The sequence below is a fragment of the Hibiscus syriacus genome, unplaced genomic scaffold (assembly GCF_006381635.1).
Source record: "Hibiscus syriacus cultivar Baekdansim isolate YM2019G1 unplaced genomic scaffold, ASM638163v2 tig00112215_pilon, whole genome shotgun sequence".
Classification (NCBI taxonomy): Eukaryota; Viridiplantae; Streptophyta; class Magnoliopsida; order Malvales; family Malvaceae; genus Hibiscus; species Hibiscus syriacus.
In genome coordinates this window covers 2333635-2354122 of record NW_024063268.1, presented here as the reverse complement: position 1 = coordinate 2354122, position 20488 = coordinate 2333635, and the positions used below count along the sequence as shown (strand labels likewise).

The following is a 20488-nucleotide window of genomic DNA, read 5'->3' as shown; positions in this document are numbered from 1 at the left end:
CTCTAGTTTTTCGGTGATAAGCAAAGGCAAAAAATAATTTGTAATCTCAAAAGTTTGTGCCATTGTTCGTTGATCATCGAGTTGTTGTATCTTGAGAGACAAGCGACCAAACGAACTCGAGCACCAAAAGAGTGGCCGAAAATCACTCTTAAGGAAACTGTGTAGCAACATGTCTCAACTGTTTTTAATGAACAAATCAAAATAAAAGGATTATTTTCATTTGTATTTATTTTACTTTAATTTTAATGAAGTTTAGTTTCTTTTATTTTATTTTCTCAGGTCCGATTTCATCTAAGATTGTTATTTTGCATAACTGCGTGGAATGTTAAAATTATGAAATCAGACACTTGGGAATTGTTGAAGCTTTGAGAGATTGTCCAGTAGATTATTGTGTGGGAGAAGTAGGAGAGACGAGGAGGAGAGGAACAAGGTGGTGATGGTGATGGGCATTTAAAAAAAATTAAAATTATAAATTTTTTGGGTAAATTAGATATAAAATCATTGTTGAATGATCTATTTGATATTTTAGCAATAGTTTAGGTGTAATACTAAATATTTACCTTTTTGTTAATGTTGACACGTCATCAATTTAATGAAGATGAATGTATAATGATCATTTTGTAATAAATCAATAACGTTAGAAACTAATATATTATTTTTGAAATTTCAGTGGGGGAAATGAAAACTTACTCAAACTTTAGTGTGTAGTTTACCCTTGTGTGTATATATATATATATATATATATATATATATAAATGTATGTGCATGATTTGGTATCATATTCTAATTGTTTTTTGGCATAATGTTTTTGTATCATTTTATGCATTGTATCTAAAATTACCAGATGTAATGTGATGTTTAAAAGATTTTGAAGATAAGAATATAAGGATCAATTAAAAAGGAGAGTCTTATTGATATTGACCAAACATAGAACGAAATGGAATCAACTTGACGTGGCACACATTAATTGGGAATCCAATTAGCCAACCATAATCAAATATTCCCATCACAAGAATATGCCACTACAAACCTATTGCCATAGAAAAATGTCATTATACCCTAACTCTAGTCTTATGCCATACTCTAATAGCAAATGATCCCACCAAAGTTATTGCAAAAGGCAAAAGGCAATGCTCACAAGGAACACTCAAAAGACTGGTTTAAAAGGGTGGGGCATGGCTAACTATAGTGACCAAAGGATATCGGGTATAGTTGATGGTAATATTTGATATTATAATGATTATAGGTTATTTATCTTTTTAAATTTAAGCGAGGACGATAGTTTTAGAAAGAGTGACGAACAACAGATGTAAATGTTATCTGACCTAAAGAGAATCTCTGTAATACACTCTTTTCATCTTGTATATGAATTTAATCTCAAAGTATAATAATAATTTTTTAATCATCGAAGTCATTTAGTTCATATTTATTATTATTTTTTAAATTATATTATTAAAATAGATATTCAAATATATTGTGATGACATAATTTTATTATGTATGAGATGAGATATTGGAAGGGAAGGGGAGTGGGTGACAGAGGCATGTGAGTGACCCACCACCCCTTCCACTATCACCGCCCCTTTCTCTAATCTGTAATAGGCCCGTGGACTGGATTTCTTGGTTGGCTTCATATCAACGCTAACTGCCAAATAACCCAACCACACCAATTAAACCAACACACCAACAATTAGATTTTACCATTTCTATATTATTTTTTTATCTTTATAAATTTATTTTAGTGTTTAAATTTATATAAATTTTGACATAATATATCGTATACAAGTTACATGTGACAATTTTTCTTTGTAACAATTTTCTTTAATTTTAATATATATTTTTATCATGTTTATTTTACATTTCTAAATTATCAAATACACTCATGTATGATAAAACATAACTCACATTAATTTTTAATTATATGGTGATTATAAAATAACATTTACATATAAATTTTTAGTTATTGACAAACGTGCATACAACTTGATATAGTTATAACCCAAATTTTAAAAGAAAATAATACTCTTTTCAGTTTTTAAAGTCACTCAATGGGTTCTCCCCCCACATTATTTATTACATACATATTAAACAATTAATAATCAATTAGTTTATTGAGATAATATAATATATTCTTTAAGTAAGATCATAAGTTTAAATTTTAACTTTATGAAAAAAATAAATTAAGTTAGAACGACCATCCATAATATGTTTATGAAAATTTTAAATTATTATTTATTATATATATTTTTTATTAATAATATATTTTCGTCCTCTAAAAATTTTATAATTTGTTGTCCTTTAAATTTTTAACAACCTATACCCTATCATAAAATCAGGTATTTATCTTAATTTTTAAAACCTTATTTGAAATAGTTTTGTAATTTAAAAAAAGGAAGTAAAAGGGGTTAGTATTTAGTATCATTAACTTAATTGACAAAGCTAGCAGTTAACTTGGTTGCCCACTAACCTTTACCCTAAGCCTTTGCTTTCCTATTTTCTCTCTAATGCTAGTGGCTCTCTTTCTCTACTCTCCTTTTCTTTTGGTTGGCCACCACTCCAAACCCTGCCTTTTCTTCCCCCATTTTTATTCTATTTCTGCTACTTCACTCATTTCTTTCTTTTCAACCCTCCCTCCACTAAAGCCCCTTTTTTTCAAGCTTAAACTTCTTTAGTGGGTGTGAATACACAATGTTAGCAGCTAAACGAGACTAAAGACGTTTTTTTAGTACAAGGAGAGATGGACAAAGAAACTAACCTAGAAAACCAATCTCTCCTCTCAAACAATAACATTTCCATCACCAAAGAAGACTCTTCCCCAAAAAAACACCCTGCAAACACCGCCGGAGGCGGCGGAGATAGGCTGAAACGTGATGAATGGAGTGAAGGAGCTGTGTCGAGCTTACTTGAAGCTTACGAAAACAAATGGGTGCTTCGAAATAGAGCAAAACTTAAGGGTCAAGATTGGGAAGACGTGGCTCGTTATGTTTCGGCTCGGGCTAATTGTACCAAGTCTCCCAAGACTCAGACTCAGTGCAAGAACAAGATCGAGTCCATGAAGAAAAGGTACCGATCGGAGTCCGCCACAGCTGACGGATCGTCTTGGCCTTTGTATCCGCGGCTTGACCTTTTACTTCGTGGCAGTACTGCACCTCCTCCTCCTCCGCCACTGCCGCCACAGCTGCAACCGTCAGCAGTTCCTCAAGCAGCTACTCCAATTTCCACTAACCCTCCTCGGATGAGTTTACCGGAGCCGGCCATGATGGTGGTGCTACAGCAACAACATCAGCCACCTGCTCCACCACCACCACAGCCGCCGCAGCATTTGGCTCCTCAGCTTCCTGGACATACACAAAATTCGCATAGCTCCAATGGTATTGATAGGATCCCAAAGGTCAGTAAGAATTATATACACACAATCTTTTAAATTGTCCTATTACATGAATTTAAGATTTTCTTAAAAATATTATTTTTCCCAATTAGAAGAAGATATTTAATTCTAATAGGGTATAATAAAGAAAAATAGTGTATATGTAACTTTACTTCATGGTTTTGATTCTAAAAAGGTGAAAATCTGAACTTACATATTTTTCATTCCATGACAGCAAAACCTATTTTCAGAAGAGTAGTTTCTTGTTAAAAAAGAAGAAGGCTAAGTACCCATTTCCTCCATTTTTTTTTAGCCATGGCATCTTTTACAAAGCAAGAAAAAGACCATTGAAGACCTTGTACAAAGTTCTTTGTTTTATTAAGGGCACCATGCTATCACATTTAATTAGTACTTGGATTTGAACAATTATGTCTACAAAATGTGTGCATTGTTAATAGGTTAAGATTCTGAACATATATTATCTTGTATTGATTATAACAGGAGGATGGGGCGGGAACAAGAATATCGGATCATTTATCGGATAAGATAGCTATGGAGACATATAGTAGCACACCGACTCTTTACGGTGAAAATGAAAGACCGAGGACGAAGAAATTGAAGACGACGAAGAACAAGAAGAGAAGGAACGAAGACGAATGGGAAATAGCTAAGAGCATTGAATGGGTAGCACAAGTAGTTTTAAAATCAGAACATGCAAGGATGGAAACCATGAAAGAAATTGAGAGAATGAGAGTTGAAGCTGAGGCTAAAAGAGGAGAAACGGACCTCAAAAGAACTGAGATCATTGCCACCACTCAACTGGAAATTGCTAGGCTCTTTGCAGCATCAAATAAAGGAGTTGATTCTTCATTAAGGATTGGAAGAAATTGATTACTTGTTATGATTATTAGTGAACAAAAATCTAATTAATTATACCTTTGCATGAGTAGGTTTTGTGTATTGACAATGAGCACCCCCTAGAAATCAAGGGTTAACTTTCAATAGACTAATTAATTAATTAGATAAGGGTAGTGGGGTAGGTAAATAGCAATTTCTACCTCATTTATAAGCTAAAATGTTTACTTTATATGCAAAGAAAAAATGTACAAGCATAATCATAGTAATTGTTGTGTGCAAGAACTTTTAAGTTAATAAATGAATTAGAAATGGTGCGTATGGAGTTAATTCAATTTGCATATTCCGATCTATTCACTCTTTCATGTAATTAGTTTTATTTTTCCTTAAAATTAAGGTTGCAAATATGATTTTCCTTCCATTTCTTTTTACAAACATAACTTTAAGATTAAGGCTGAGTTGTATGATATAGTTTGGGGTGAGTCAAATCCGATGTCCTCAAGTACTGGTCCACAGCGACTAGTTCTTACTAAAATATGGACAACTTTATTATGGTTCATTCCTACATGTCGAATATTAATTTCCCAATCCTGCTTCAGGAACTTATGGGTAGCTTCAATGGAAAGTCTCGTGCGGCAGTGTTAATATACGGTTAAAAAAAGGCGTTATCGATTTGTTATTATTTTTTAATAAAACCGGTAAAAAATTATCGGAAACATTATTATTTCTATCTGTTTTGTTAACATATCCGGTAAAACGCTACCAGTTTTGTTATTTTTTCTACCTGTTTTGTTATTATTGGGTACTTTACCGGAAATGTTAAAAAACATTAATGTTTTAGGTAATTTTTTACTGGTTTTGTTAAAAATAATAATAACAAAACCGTTAACGCATTTCCTTACCGTATATTAAGCCTGCGGTACGGTAGAACTTACCTAGCTTCAACTATTGAATTTTCTTCTAGTATCCTAATATCGTCTTTAATCGCCTTAATTCCATCCATGCAATCAATTTCCAATATTTTATTTTCATCTTTAAACATACATGCATATATATATATATATATATATATATATATATATATATATATATATATATATATATATATATATATATATAAACTAACCCCTCTAGTTCTCTTTTAAAGTACTATCTTAGGCCGCGACTTAGTGCCATCGTCTCTCCTTTTTTATTTTTATTTTCTTTATTTTTTATTCCGATATAAATAAATATCGTTCATTTTTAATTTTTTTCTTTTCGTATACTTTTAAGCGTTTATTTTTGTTTTTCTTTAGGGAACAATTATCTGTATGTTTTTATGGCACAATTTTGTCTATCGTTATGATGCTTTGACGTTTCATGTTACATTCATCATGACACGTCTCTTAATTAGAAAAGGTCGATGGTTTCATATGATTAGATACCCTTTTGTGGTAATTTATCAACGCATTTAGAACAGTTCACGGAACAATATGTCAAATTATATCTCTCAATCTCGATGCCTACAACAATATTACGTTTTAACTCAAATAAAGATATCGAAATTATTGATAGTTACTATTTTTTTTAAAGGATAAAGCATCTACCCAAAAAAATATTTTGATTTTATTTTTCTTCACGCACTTTAGATTCCTATATCAGGATTGTGTTGCCTTTTTTATAACTTACTTTTTATTTAACCTATTTTTTTCATAAAAAAAATATTCATCATTTATTGGTTCAAATGTGCATGCTTAATATCCATATTCAAATAGAATTCACAAAGTGATCGTAGTGATTAAAGAAAATGTTGTTATTTCTAGAGATTAAGGGTTCAAACAATTGCGTCTGTAGATATGTATATGTTATCAATGATTAAAAAAATTTAAACAGAGATTATCTTGTAATCACCATAAACAGAGGTGGAGCTAGAAATTTCAAATTGCGGTGTCATAATTTTAAACGATATCTGGATAAAATCATATAACTTGACCACACTATTGAATTCCCTATGGGTTATAATTTATTATGTTCTTGTTTTATTATATATATATATATAGTCAACAGTAATATTTGATCTATTGATTGATTATTTTGAATTAGATTTTAGATGACTTTTAATGTAGTTTTTTCATTCACACACAAACATATATATAATCAATAGTAGTATATGATTTATTAATTAATTAATTCGAATCAGATTTTAACTTGTAACCAAATTTGCTTCATTTATCAATTTGTTTTATCATTCGTGCGATGCAAGGCTCCTTTGTATTTAATAATTCTAACTTTATCAAATTAGGTTTTTGTTATATATTCAAGAAACTAGAACATGTAATTGACAAATTAAACTTACAAAAATGAATAAGGATGTATTTAGACGACAAAACATTATTGTAACAAAATGTAATTACTAGAACTGTAAAGGTCCATAAATTTTGAGTTAACATTATAGAAACTGAACCAAGCTTAAAAACTATAATTCAAGGTGCATTTAGTTGTTAATTTTGTACCTTAACGGGTGAGAATTGAACCTAATATATAATTCTAAGAGATAGTTTTGGTTATAGAAAAAAAAATCAAAAGGAGTAAAAGTATATTTTCCACTTTGAGCCAAATGTACATAAGATTTAAGCCTAAAAAATTGAGGAAATTGAGCTCAGAGTGGTAAAGCCTCAAGGAAAAGCTAAAAGTATAAGAGTTGTAGAGTCAATCACCTGAAGAACAAAGATACAAAAATGAGGGAATTCATGGTGGTTGAGACCTTCTAGGTATCATCAATATATTTCGAAAATGATGTTTTTAAGAAAATATGAATTTTTGAAAAATAAAAATCTGATTCCTAAATCTCTCGCTTAAATAGTCCATGTGATCGTCGGTAAAACCTTCGAGTATGATGTTAAGTTTTTTTTTCTCAACAATATGTTATGTTTTTCAGTCATTTGTAAGACTTTCAGGTATAATCTTTTAAAAGAAAAATTTTAAAAATGATAAATTAATATTTAAAGTTTCTCGCATATTAAATCCTTTGAGTAAAATGTTTTAGAAAGGTAAATTTTTAAAGTAAGAAATTGATTTATAAAGCTCCTCGTCTACTAAGTCTTTCAAGTCATCTTTAAGACCTTTGGGCTTGATGTTAGAATTTTTGGGTCATCCGTAAGACCTTATATGTGTTAAAACATTCAAATATGATATTAAAAATGTAATTATCGAAAAGAGATGATTAAGATAGAATGTATTTATTATCTCCAAAACCCTATCTTATTAGGATGTGTTGGAATAGATTAACAAAACAAGTCTTATCACTTCGAGATGTGCGGAGCAAGCAACCTCCTGTATTCATATATCCTCAATCTGTGTCGAGCGAATCATCAAATTGAGTCATATGCGAATGACCTGGTTCTATTTCTTCAAGATGTGCTAAAGTGACCTTCTAAGTTTACTACATTATGAGCGATATTTTTTTACTGATTTATACCCAAAAATCCAAGATCCAACTTGATCAAATGAAATCAATTGCCTTCTAATCTTTTCTATATTCTTGTTTCATAGTGTCAACACACATTTTCGTCCTATTAGGATTCAAACTCCTAAAAATATGATAGAATTTTGCTAGGATTCAAACTCCTAAAAATAGGATAGAGTTATACTATTATTTAAACTCCTAAAGATAGGATCCACAAGCATTATAAATAGTCATTGTAACTCACTATTGTAACACATTCGGAGGAGGATATACGAAATACCAAGCAAAAAATTACAAGCAACTCGTAGCCATTTTTCGAAGCATTTATATTTTGAAAGGTAAAGTTCATACCATCGCATGTTATTTTTTCTTACCTTTGTTGTATTTTGATTTCGAAAGAAAACTGAGAGAAGTGTTTTTGGCCAATGAACGAGGGCGTTTTCGAGATCTATTTTTGTAGATCTAGTCCCCGAGGCTTGTGTTTTTGAAAAACTATTTAGATTTTTATAAACGGGTCGTGTGGATCCGCGTGTTTTGTCGTTTTTTTCTTCGATTGACTTTTAATTTTAACCCCTAATTTATTTTTTTATTTTAATTTAACCCTTATTATTTATATGTATATATGTATATATTTAATTATATTTTATTTATTTATTTATTATAATTTTTTTCATTTTTCTTTGTGTTATATTATATTATTTTCCTATTATTATATATATATATATATTATATTATTATTTTTTTATCAATGTTTACTTATTTACTATGTTTTTTACTATATTTTCCTAACTTTATATATATATATTCTTACTTTATTTTATTTTATATTTCTATGATTACTATTTTTTAGTTAATATTATATGTATATTTATTTTTCATTTATTTATTATTACTATTACTATTTAGTATTTTATTATATTATACACACATTTTTATATTTTTATATATATTTTTTATTATTTTTATTTATACTATTTATTTATTTTCATTATATTTTTAGTTTCTTTGCTCTTATTATTATTTTTCTTTTTTTAAAAAAACACTTTACCTTTTTTATTCTTTTTGTATATATATTTTATCTTCATTTATTTTATTTTATTCAATTTCATTTTTTTTCATCCAATTATTTTATGTTTATTATTATTGGTCTCATTTATTTCCTTGGTTTAATCTTTAGTTTTGTTATTTTCTTTTATTATTATTATTTTCTTTTAAAATCTTATTTTTAAGGGTATTTTTGTAAACTCATTAAGGGTAAGTAATTCAGATCAAATTTTACCTTTTAATTTAACTTGCAATTTTCTTAATCAAAGACAACTGGAAATTACGTAGTACCGAAAGGACGGTTCAAGGGTGTTAATCCTTCCTTGACTGTAACCGACTCCCGAACCCGACACATCTTTGGAAAGACGCAGATCAGGTAAGAAATAGGGTATCCGATCAACCCATTTGTTTTAAATAAATGATTGGTGGCGACTCCAATCCACATTTTTCAAGTCGAAGCCCAATTTCGGGGCCTAACCGAAAGACGGTTGTGACAGGTTGGCGACTCCACTGAGGAAGCAGGTAAGTGAGTTAGGCTAAGGTAATTTCCAGTTGTCTTTTTAACGAAAAGGGTAAGTTTAAATTTTTAGGTAACATTTCGATCCTTATTGCTTACTTTTGATTATATTTTTCGAGTAAATAGTTGCACTAACCGTTTTCTAATGATTTCAGCTCTTAAAGATTTTTCATCTAAGGCTCTAAACTCGAGCTCTAAACCCTATTTTAAGTGGGGGTGAAATCGACACCTTCGTGTGAATTTATTCACCGTGCGGGCCTAGAAAGTAGCATTCGGGATTCATATACCTTATGTCTTCGTGTGAATTTATTCACCGTGCGGGCATAATGGAATGTTTTCTCTCGAGTTTAACTTAGTCCACACAAGCCTGTGATGGGTTTAGGACTAAGGGTCTATCAAGCCCAAGGGGGAACCGGCAATGAGAACTCAAGTACCTTTTTTTAGAACCTAAACTCGGAGACTATAAGGAGTTAGGGCCCATCCCAAAACCTCGTTTTAAACCCTAGGATGCCGAAATTATTTTTTACTTTACTTTCTGTTCAAAACATGTGAACTAGAAATTTATGCGGTTAGGACTTGTTCAAAATCAACTTGCGGGATAGAGATCATATCCGGGTAGGAATAATAAGCATGTGGGGTAGGACTTTTATTTTTTATGATTGCTTTGATTATTATCTTTACCTTACTAACTCTTTTCATTTTTTTCCTCTCTTTAATTTTATTTCCATCATCTGCATCATTCAAAAGAGGTGTTGATCCACCAAAAAAATGTGTTCGTTAACCATAAATAATCTGTATTAATGGAAAAAGGTGTTGTAATACAGGAGATTAAAAACCCCGAGGTACGACTATGGTCCGAGAAGACTCAGAAAGAAAAGGGAGACAATCTTCAAGGAAGTTATGTGTCAGAGCTTGTTAGCTATGCCTCTATCAGCCTAAAACATAACAATGTACAAGAACTTCGAGACATCTGGGATAGTTGGAAGAATGATCGAAAACAGAAGTTCAGTCAGCGGTATGGTGACATTGCACTTTTGCTTCATGTTAAGACCGGTGAGCCCTTAATCAGAGCCTTGGTTCAATTCTGGAACCCGGGATATAGTTGCTTCACCTTTAACCGGGAGGACATGGTGCCCACTATCGAAGAGTGTACCACACTACTGCACTGCGAAAGCATCAGACTAGAGAAGGCATATATCAAACATATCAAGGGTCAGCCTTTTAAGAACGAACTGGCCAAGATTGCAGGGGTTGATGAAAAGTGGGTGACTGATCGACTCCGACACAAAGGTAGTGGGGAAGGAATCGAGTGGATCCATATAAAGAAACTAATGAAGAACCACCGTGATGAATGGAAGACTATAGATCTTTTTGCACTGGGTCTGTACGGTTTGATTATCTTTCCAAAGACCTTGGGGTGCATCGACGCAGCCGTAGTAGAACTATTTGAACAACTTCCAAGGCGAGTTAACCCCGTACCGATCATCTTAGTCGAGACCTTTCGGTCTCTTAATCATTGCAGAAGAACTGGTGGAGGAAGGTTCATTGGATATGTTCAGCTCCTTCAAGTCTGGATTCACAGCCACTTCTGGAAGACTAACGGGGTTGCTTACTGCCGATTCAGCACTACCTATTCACCATTGGGAGAGTTCATCACTATGAAATGGCATGAAGGTGCTTCGAAGGAAGAATGGATGAAGGTCTTCACTCATCTTCAAGACTGGGATATTACTTGAAGAGCCCCCTGGTTGTTCCTAAGTGATGTTCTTTTCTGATTTGGGGATTATGACACTATGACCTTACTTGGACTTTGGGGTGCAGTTGGGTATGCTCTGTTGTTGGCACTTAGACAGTATGGGCCACATCAGTTTATCCCAACAACATACGGATTATCTATATCAGAGTTTGTGTATCACGGTGACAGTTATAAGAAGAGGATCAAAGAGGCAGCCGAGTCATGGAAGAAAGTATCCCGGATGGATGTCGTGGCTGCCAGAGATATGCTTACTCTGGATTATATGGAGTGGCGAAGATTGAGAAAGAATGATAGCATCCCGATGCCAGACTGTGAAGACACCCGAATCATGGAGGAACATCTCAGGCCTGTCCCTTCTGAACTTGAGATAGTCAAGGCAGAGTTTGAAGTTGTGAATAATGAGTTGAAACAGAGAGTAAAGGAACTTGAAGCTGAACGTTATCAATGGAAACTAGATACCGATTCTCAGAAAGATAGAGCAGACAAACTGGAAAGGGAGTAGAAAAGAGTTTATTTTGAGCTTGAAGACTTGAGAAAAGGGTACCAAGATAAAGTCAATGATAACTCCTGAGAATCCAACGCCTGAGAATCCAAATGGCTGATCTGGAGAAACAACATGAGAAAGATGTTAAAACAATAGCTTCAAAAAGCAAGCGAGTGAGCTTCAGATAGTGCCCTTCGACGGGGGTTTGCAGTGGCGTTTCCGTTGGGATCAAGCACAACAAAGGGTGAAAGCCAGAGACGCGGTCATCCGAGATTTCCTGGATCAAGTACAGAAGGCAGCTCACCATCTACATGGCCTGGCAAGAGAAGCAGGAGTGGTCCAACAAGGCATACAACCAGTGACAAATGAAAACAGAAGACTTGTCAACCTGCTGGAAGTTGTTCGGGGTCTAGAGGATTTAGTCCGAATGTACCTTTGATTGTTTTTATGTCTCTTACAAGATAAAACATTTTTGTCGAAATAAGGATTATTTATAATAATGGGCACTTTTCTGGATCAATGCCTCGAATATTTCATGCATTTTTTTCATTTTGCGTTGTGGATCTACATTTCATTTTTAAGCATTTTCATAAACATGAAATTTCTTCATGGAGGATTCGATGAAGTGGTTTTAACCACATTACACCACATGGAAGCAAGATTGTAACATCAAAAGAAAAAACCTAAAAACAATACAGTGGGAGCCTGATCAGCTGATTGTAGGACAAAGCCTGCCAGGATGATCTAAGAAAAGAATCTCCATATCCTAAGGGCTACGATGTTGAAGCTGTTAGCTGTTACCACATAAAAAACCCCAAACATTCCTCTGAAAATTATAAGGCGCTTGCAGAAGAAGGGGGCATGGCATATACCATTTGCACTTAGAGGACTGTTTTGTTTGAACATGTCTTTGATCTTTCATATTTGCTTAATCTTTTAAATGATTGAATTTATGATGCTTTCTAAGGTGGAGCAATTGAACAAATTTTAATCTTTAGTTCTTCGAATATTAAATGAATTAATGATTCTTTTAATTCTTCAAGAATTATATATTTTTGACATATGGAAATATTAGACCTTTATTACCCTGTCTTAAACCTCATAATAAAATACCTTGATTCTTTTCCCAAAATAACTCGTGGTCATTACCAAAAGACGAAATTTTGTCATTACCTCCTTTTGAAATTCTTGAACATTGCCTTTATCTTTTTGATACACTCATACCTTTCTTTGAGTCAATAAGATCACACCACTGTCTTTTTTAGACTCGAAAATAACCTTTCTTACCATTAAAACCCAAGGCATTGAGTTGTTCATTTTAACATGAGCATTCTTCTAAAGAACCAACTTGGGGCATCTCGCGGGGAGCCTGAACATTGAGACATCTAGGAAAAAAGAAGAAGAATTCATTCGAAATAATTATATCATACATTAATTACACTGTTTTCATGTGAATAGAATTAATCTTGAAAATCTATCCCCCTAGGTATACCTCTTCTGTGAAGATTTACATGTATGAAATGATGAACGACTTTCTTTCTTTATCCCTTCACAACAGGAGAAAAAATATATCCCTTGTGTCCCCTTTTGAGCCTGTAGTATTTTTCTTCCGATTCAACCCTAACCAAGGATCACCCTCCACACTGGGGGGCAAGGTGGAAGAAATATGCTCACATGAGCAAAGACATTGATTCAGATGAGATACCAAAAGATGAACCAAATGCCAAGTGCGAAGATTCAATCAGAACAAAAAGGGCAAAAACAAAAAAGAAAAGAAGCAAAAAAGAAGAAAACAAAAAAAAAGAAAGAACAAAAATCAAAAAGAAAAAGGGACAAAAAAGCACATGCAAAGATTCCCTAAAGACAAATGGTACATCAAGCTTCAAACTATGAGATTGATCAAGCACAATCATTCCCGAATCACTGAATCACTTCACTCGAAGATAATAGAGCATCAACAGAGAGAAACATTTTGAGCAAGATTGAAGGCATCAGAATGAATTGATCCTTGGTTCAACACCTTGAAACACTTGTTTGGGCCTATTTATCCTTTTCTTTCATAACCATGAACCCTGACCTACATTACGTGCCTTAAAAGTCCCTTCTAATCATACATGGATTTCTAAACAAAAGAGAATATCTTTAGATTTCATCCCGCCCATCAGGATTAATCTTTGTTTGCAAAAAACAATGTAATTAATGCATGGTAGAGAAAAATAACAAGGGGGTTCAAGACGTAAATCTTGAATAATGTCTTAAAACCAAAGGAGGATTCGAGTTAAAAACCTAAAAAAGTGGCTCGAATATAAAAATTATGCAACTAAGGCGATCACACAAATTCCTTGATAAGGCATCGCACAATCCAAATATGACTATGAAAGCTGGGAGTCGGAGAACACTTCCAGTAGAGGAGAATGCAAGCTACCCCATCAAACCTTTGAGCATCAAATGCCAAACCTTTGACCGAACACAATAACCTGAGACCTTTTTATCCTTTCCTTACTTAACCATTTCCCAAAGATAGCTTTGATCTTGGCATGTGTCAAATAGCTATAATTTATTGAAGGATTAACATTGTAATTAAACATTTGATATTCAATGAACTCTAGTTTTATGATTCGTCTCAATTGTAAAACCGTGAAAGAGACAATATTTTAAAAACTTTTGATTAAACATTTTTCGAAACTCTTTATTGATATTTTCAGAACTTTGAAAATAAAAGAGAAAGAAAAACATTTTTTTTCAAACAAGACAGTCTCTCTAGAGTGGATCTTGGTAAATGCATGTGACTCTTAGACACAAAACTCATGCTCAGAATCAATGCTGAAGTAAGAAATGAGGAACATTTGGGGCATATTTGGAGATTCAACATCAAATATTGGGCATTTTTGGATATTGGGGCATCATTTGGGGATTCAACATCCTAATGCAAATTATCAGACCTTTTTCAGGAGATAAAATATAAACAATTCATGTTACATGCATCTTATGCATACATTTTAGAGCATCATATTTATCATTTTCCACATACATAATTTTTTACAGCTTTTAGAGTCAAGTTTCAACTTCAAGACGAAGGATACTCGATTCAAAAGCACTTTTAAAGATTCATGTTGGTTGCTTAACTCAGCAGTAAGAAGCTACACTTCGACCAACTCGACAGATTGAAAGTTTCTCTCGAAACAACACAATTTGCTCGAGAGTGGATTTTAACTTCACGACGAAGGATATCTAGCTCGAAGCCAAACTTTACAATAAAGGGGTCTCCACGGTTTCAACTTCACGGCGAAGGGAATTGTGTCCACCCGCAATATACAATACTTGGATTTCAACTTCACGACGAAGATTATTCAAGTCAAGGCTCAACTTCACAACAAAGTGGCTATCCTCGATTTCAACTCCACGATGGAGGATATCGTGCCACTCGAGACAACACAAGTTCAACTTCACAACGGAGGGACGACTGGTTGTCAACAAACAACTTCCCAAATTCAGAGCCAATTTCAACTTCACAGCGAAGGATATTGGACTCCAGACAACACAAGTTCAACTTCACGACGAAGGGACCGCTGGTTGTCAACAAACAACTTCTCAATTTCAGAGCCAATTTCAACTTCACAACGAAGGATATTGGACTCCAGACAACGCAAGTTCAACTTCACGACGAAAGGACCGCTGGTTGTCAATAAACAATTTCCCAATTTCAGAGCCAATTTCAACTTCACAGCGAAGGATATTGGACTCAAGACAACGCAAGTTCAACTTCATGAAGAAGGGACCGCTGGTTGTCAATAAACAACTTCTCAATTTCAGAGCCAATTTCAACTTCACAGCGAAGGATATTGGACTCCAGACAAGGCAAGTTCAACTTCACGACGAAGGGACTGCTGGTTGTGAATAAACAACTTCTCAATTTCAGAGCCAATTTTAACTTCACAACGAAGGATATTGGACTCCAGACAACGCAAGTTCAACTTCACGACGAAGGGACCGCTGGTTTTCAACAAACAACTTCCCAATTTCAGAGCCAATCTCAACTTCACAGCGAAGGATATTGGACTCGAGACAACGCAAGTTCAACTTCACGATGAAGGGACCGCTGGTTGTCAACAAACAATTTCCCAATTTTGGAGCCAATTTCAACTTCACTGCGAAAGATATTGGACTCCAGACAACGCAAGTTCAACTTCACGACGAAAGGACCGCTGGTTGTCAACAAACAATTTCTCAATTTCGGAGCCAATTTCAACTTCACAGCGAAGGATATTGGACTCCAGACAACGCAAGTTCAACTTCACGACGAACCGCTGGTTGTCAACAAATAACTTCTCAATTTCAGAGCCAATTTCAACTTCACAACGAAGGATATTGGACTCCAGACAACGCAAGTTCAACTTCACGACGAAGGGACCGCTGGTTGTCAACAAACAACTTCTTAATTTCAGTTCCAATTTCAACTTCACAACGAAGGATATTGGACTCGAGACAACGCAAGTTCAACTTCACGACGAAGGGACCGCTGGTTGTCAACAAACAATTTCCCAATTTCGGAGCCAATTTCAACTTCACAAAAAAGGATATTGGACTCGAGACAACACAAGTTCAACTTCACAACGAAGGGATGGCTGGTTGTCAACAAACAATTTCCCGATTCCAGAGCCAATTTCAACTTCACGACGGAGGATATTGGACTCGGAACAATGCTACTTACTTGGATTTCAACTTCACGATAAAGGATATCCAATTTCAGGCTCAACTTCACGACGAAGGGGCCACCCGCGGTTTCAACTTCACGACGAAGGGAATCGTGCACACAAGCATCATCCATCTTTAGATTGGATTTCAACTTCATGATGAGGGATATCCAACTCAAAGAAGGATTATTTTTCAACAAAGACCTTCGAGTTCGACTACGCTCAGCTCCAAGGCACATCATTTACAACATAACTCAAGGTTAGAAGGGTTATCTACCATCAAAATTGTCGAGTTCGATTCCATTCAGCTAGATGACACATCAATCGCACTACTTTCCGGTTGCAGTCGAGGTTTTCAAGTCGAGAAGAGGATCTGGGTTAGCCGTGCCTGAGTGACAAGCAACCATTTTCAAGCAGCATAGCTTAAGTCAAGAAAAAACTATTTGTCAATGAAGATTTTTGAGTTCGATTCCGATCCAAGGTCTTTAAACCGAGAAGAAGACCGAAAGTCAACGGGAAGCCACGTGCTAATTCAAATTCCGAACTACGGCTGCAAATTCATATCATTTCAAGATGAACTCAACTTCACGATGGTGGAGTCATCCGTAACTCAATTCGACAGGGAGTTATTGAAACATCAAAGTCAATTTTCAACTCCGCTGAACGAAAAGTGTGTCTTTTAATTTTTGCCCTATCCCCGTGACACGACTATGGGCAAAGAGGGGCAGCTGTCAACACACCTTTTCGTCCTACTAGGATTCAAACTCCTAATAATAGGATAGAATTTTTCTAGGATTCAAACTCCTAAAAATAGGATAGAGTTATACTATTATTTAAACTCCTAATGATAGGATCCACAAGCATTATAAATAGTCATTGTAACTCACTATTGTTACACATTCGGAGGAGGATATACGAAATACCAAGCAAAAAATTACAAGCAACTCGTAGCCATTTTTCGAAGCATTTATATTTTGAAAGGTAAAGTTCATACCTTCGCATGTTATTTTTCCTTACCTTTGTTGTGTTTTGATTTCGAAAGAAAACTGAGAGAAGTGTTTTTGGCCGATGAACGGGGGCGTTTTCAATATCTATTTCTGTAGATCTAGTCCCCGAGGCTTGTGTTTTTGAAAAACTATTCGGATTTTTATAAACGGGTCGTGTGGATCCGCGTGTTTTGTCGTTTTTTTCTTCGATTGGCTATTAATTTTGACCCCTAATTCATTTTTTATTTTAATTTAACCCTTATTATTTATATATATATATGTATATATTTAATTATATTTTATTTATTTATTTATTATAATTTTTTTCATTTTTCTTTGCGTTATATTGTATTTTCCTATTATATATATATATATTATTATTTTTTTTATCTATGTTTACTTATTTACTATGTTTTTTACTATATTTTCCTAACGTTATATATATATATTCTTACTTTATTTTATTTTATATTTCTATGATTACTATTTTTTTAGTTAATATTATATGTATATTTATTTTTCATTTTTTTATTATTATTATTACTATTTAGTATTTTATTATGTTATACATACATTTTTATATTTATATATATATATTTTTATTATTTTATTTATACTATTTATTTATTTTCATTATATTTTTAGTTTCTTTGCTCTTATTATTATTATTTTTTTGAAAAAAACACTTTACCTTTTTTATTCTTTTTGTATATATATTTTATCTTCATTTATTTTATTTTATTCAATTTCATTTTTTTTCATCCAATTATTTTATGTTTATTATTATTGGTCTCATTTATTTCCTTGGTTTAATCTTTAGTTTTGTTACTTTTTTTTATTATTATTATTCTCTTTTAAAATCTTATTTTTAAGGGTATTTCCGTAAACTCATTAAGGGTAAGTAATTCAGATCAAATTTTACCTTTTAATTTAACTTGCAATTTTCTTAATCAAAGGCAACTGGAAATTACGTAGTACCGAAAGGACGGTTCAAGGGTGCTAATCATTCCTTGATCGTAACCGACTCCCGAACCCGACACATCTTTGGAAAGACGTAGATCAGGTAAGAAATAGGGTATCCGATCAACCCATTTGTTTTAAATAAATTATCGGTGACGACTCCAATCCATATTTTTCAAGTCGAAGCCCAATTTCGAGGCCCAACCGAAAGACGGTTGCGACACATAGCAATCATCAAATAGACACTGACTTTTGTTTGGGTCCTTTACGTTTGAGTTTTGGGCCTATAGGTCGATTTTAAATAACGATCAGATTCGGGTCATGTATTTCAAGATTTTAGTTTTAAGGCTTCAATATAAAATATTAGTCGGGTGCATTCGATTTAGGGTCTTAATTGTAATTTTCAAGTTTAGGCTTTTGGTTTTTTTTTGACCCAACAGGGTAGGCGAAAAATATATATTTTGCCCAATAGGTCATTCAAATCTTTATTTTGCAATCTACGACAAACACTACAATAATAGGGTAACTGTTAGAGTATGCCCAAAGATCAATGATGATTGTAATAATACATTTTATTTACCGATTTTATTGAATAAAGGCATTGTAACTATTATTTTCAGTTATATACTTGTATTTAACATAAATAAAAAGATAATAAAATCTATATAATAACATTATTATTATTATTATTATTATTATTATTAAAAGATCCCTAGTCAAGTATTATTATGGGCATAAATAATAATAATACGCTTAAGACTAACATGTTATTGATTGATGAGTTGTCATTGACATAGAGATGTCAGAATTGAAAAATGTATTGGATTGATCCACAATGAGCATATGTCTTGGATTATTATGTGATGGTCATAACATTGCTCATGGTGATGACTATATGTATGATCCTAAGACTTGAGATCAATATTACCCCAACATATATTGTTGTATGTTTTGATACAGTTAAACATGCTCCGTAACTGGTTAAAGACTGTTATTGAATATATCTCGATATATATAGTGGGTGTGTATGATTAAGATATGATTTGTCCTTCCTATATAATAAAAAATATATCACATGCCACTTGTTGAGTGAGACTAGAAATGCATGACCATGCTCGAATAAGTTGATATGAGATATCACAAATTATTCGTTAATTATAGTCTACTCTAAATATCAAGAAACAATAAATGAGTTATACAAGTGTGACTATTCCAAGACTTGTGTCTATTCTAGATATAAAAGACAAAATGATGTAATACATAAAAGAGTTAATCACGAAGATGGTATGTCGAATAATAATTTCTTGTAACTTAGGTGACAATGATATATTGCTAGACGTCACTCATTGTATGTAATATTAGAATTGTTCTAATAATTACTACTAACGTTACAAGTACCTATAGGGTCACACCCTAGGATTGAATTGAGCAAAGATGTATAATTTGTTGTACGTTACTAAAATATATCTAGAGTTAATATATGTATATTTGATATACATATGATTTTAATTATCCCGAATATAGTGAATAAACATTAAAAGAATGTAATTCTAATTACAACTCTTTTAATGAATTTTTTAATTCATAATAATTAAATAAGAGTTTAAATAAACGTTAAAGAGTGTAATTTTGGATTATAAGTCTTTAATGCACATTTAATTTGAATTAATTAAATAAAAATTTAATTAATTCGAAATAACCAAAAATCCCTAAGATATTAGGGTAACTCGAATATTTAAAGTTGTGTAAGGTCTAGCAGCCTCATTGTCTTCAGTTGTTTTCTCAAAATTGTTTTTGGGAAAATAAATTTTTTGCTCTCAATCGAGTGAACTGAGTAGAGGCCGAGACGTATTTTCGTGGAGGCTTACGAATCAAGCCATTCATGATCACCATTAGTCGTTGTTGTTTTTCAGGGAACCCACTATAAGTATTCACATCATTTCCTCCTAATTTCGGTTTTTGCGTACTTGGATCGCTGGTGAGACTGTCGTGTTTTTGTTTTCGTTGCGCCGACGGTCCTAACAGTAACTCATCACCTCGACGTGACGAGTTTTCTTGGAAATAATTTTTTAATGGCTCCAGGCAGGTAGACCCATGTGAGCTAATATTTTAATATATTTACAGGAACTCATCTTGTCGACGTAACGAATCCCTTATGGAATTTATAATTTTTAAATTCAGTAAAAATATTTAAAGGAAAAATTAAAATAAACTAAGGAACTCACCACATTGAGGTGAGGAGTTACCATTGAGTTTAAAAAACCTAGCCATTGAGCAATGGGCAACTTTTGAATTTTAAAAATGTAACCGTTGAAACTCATCACATCGACGTGACGAGTTTGCTCGAATATAAGTTAAAAAATAATTAACTAAAAAATTAA

The 20488-nt window shown here is 33.1% G+C and overlaps 1 protein-coding gene across 2 annotated transcripts; it reads left to right on the top strand.

Annotated features, from left to right (window-relative positions):
• Positions 1-2525: 2525 nt before the first annotated feature.
• LOC120175765 (trihelix transcription factor ASIL2-like) lies at positions 2526-20303 on the top strand. Of its 2 annotated transcripts, XM_039182331.1 has the most exons (3): positions 2526-3390; positions 3868-4263; positions 20289-20303. In XM_039182331.1, the coding sequence occupies exons 1-2, from the start codon at positions 2737-2739 to the stop codon at positions 4255-4257; spliced, it is 1044 nt and encodes a 347-aa protein (XP_039038262.1). In that variant the 5' UTR covers positions 2526-2736; the 3' UTR covers positions 4258-4263; positions 20289-20303. The 2 variants fall into 2 exon arrangements, with proteins under 2 accessions (XP_039038262.1, XP_039038263.1); XM_039182332.1 differs by lacking the exon at positions 20289-20303 and having other exon boundaries at positions 3868-4385.
• The last annotated feature ends 185 nt before the right edge of the window (positions 20304-20488 follow it).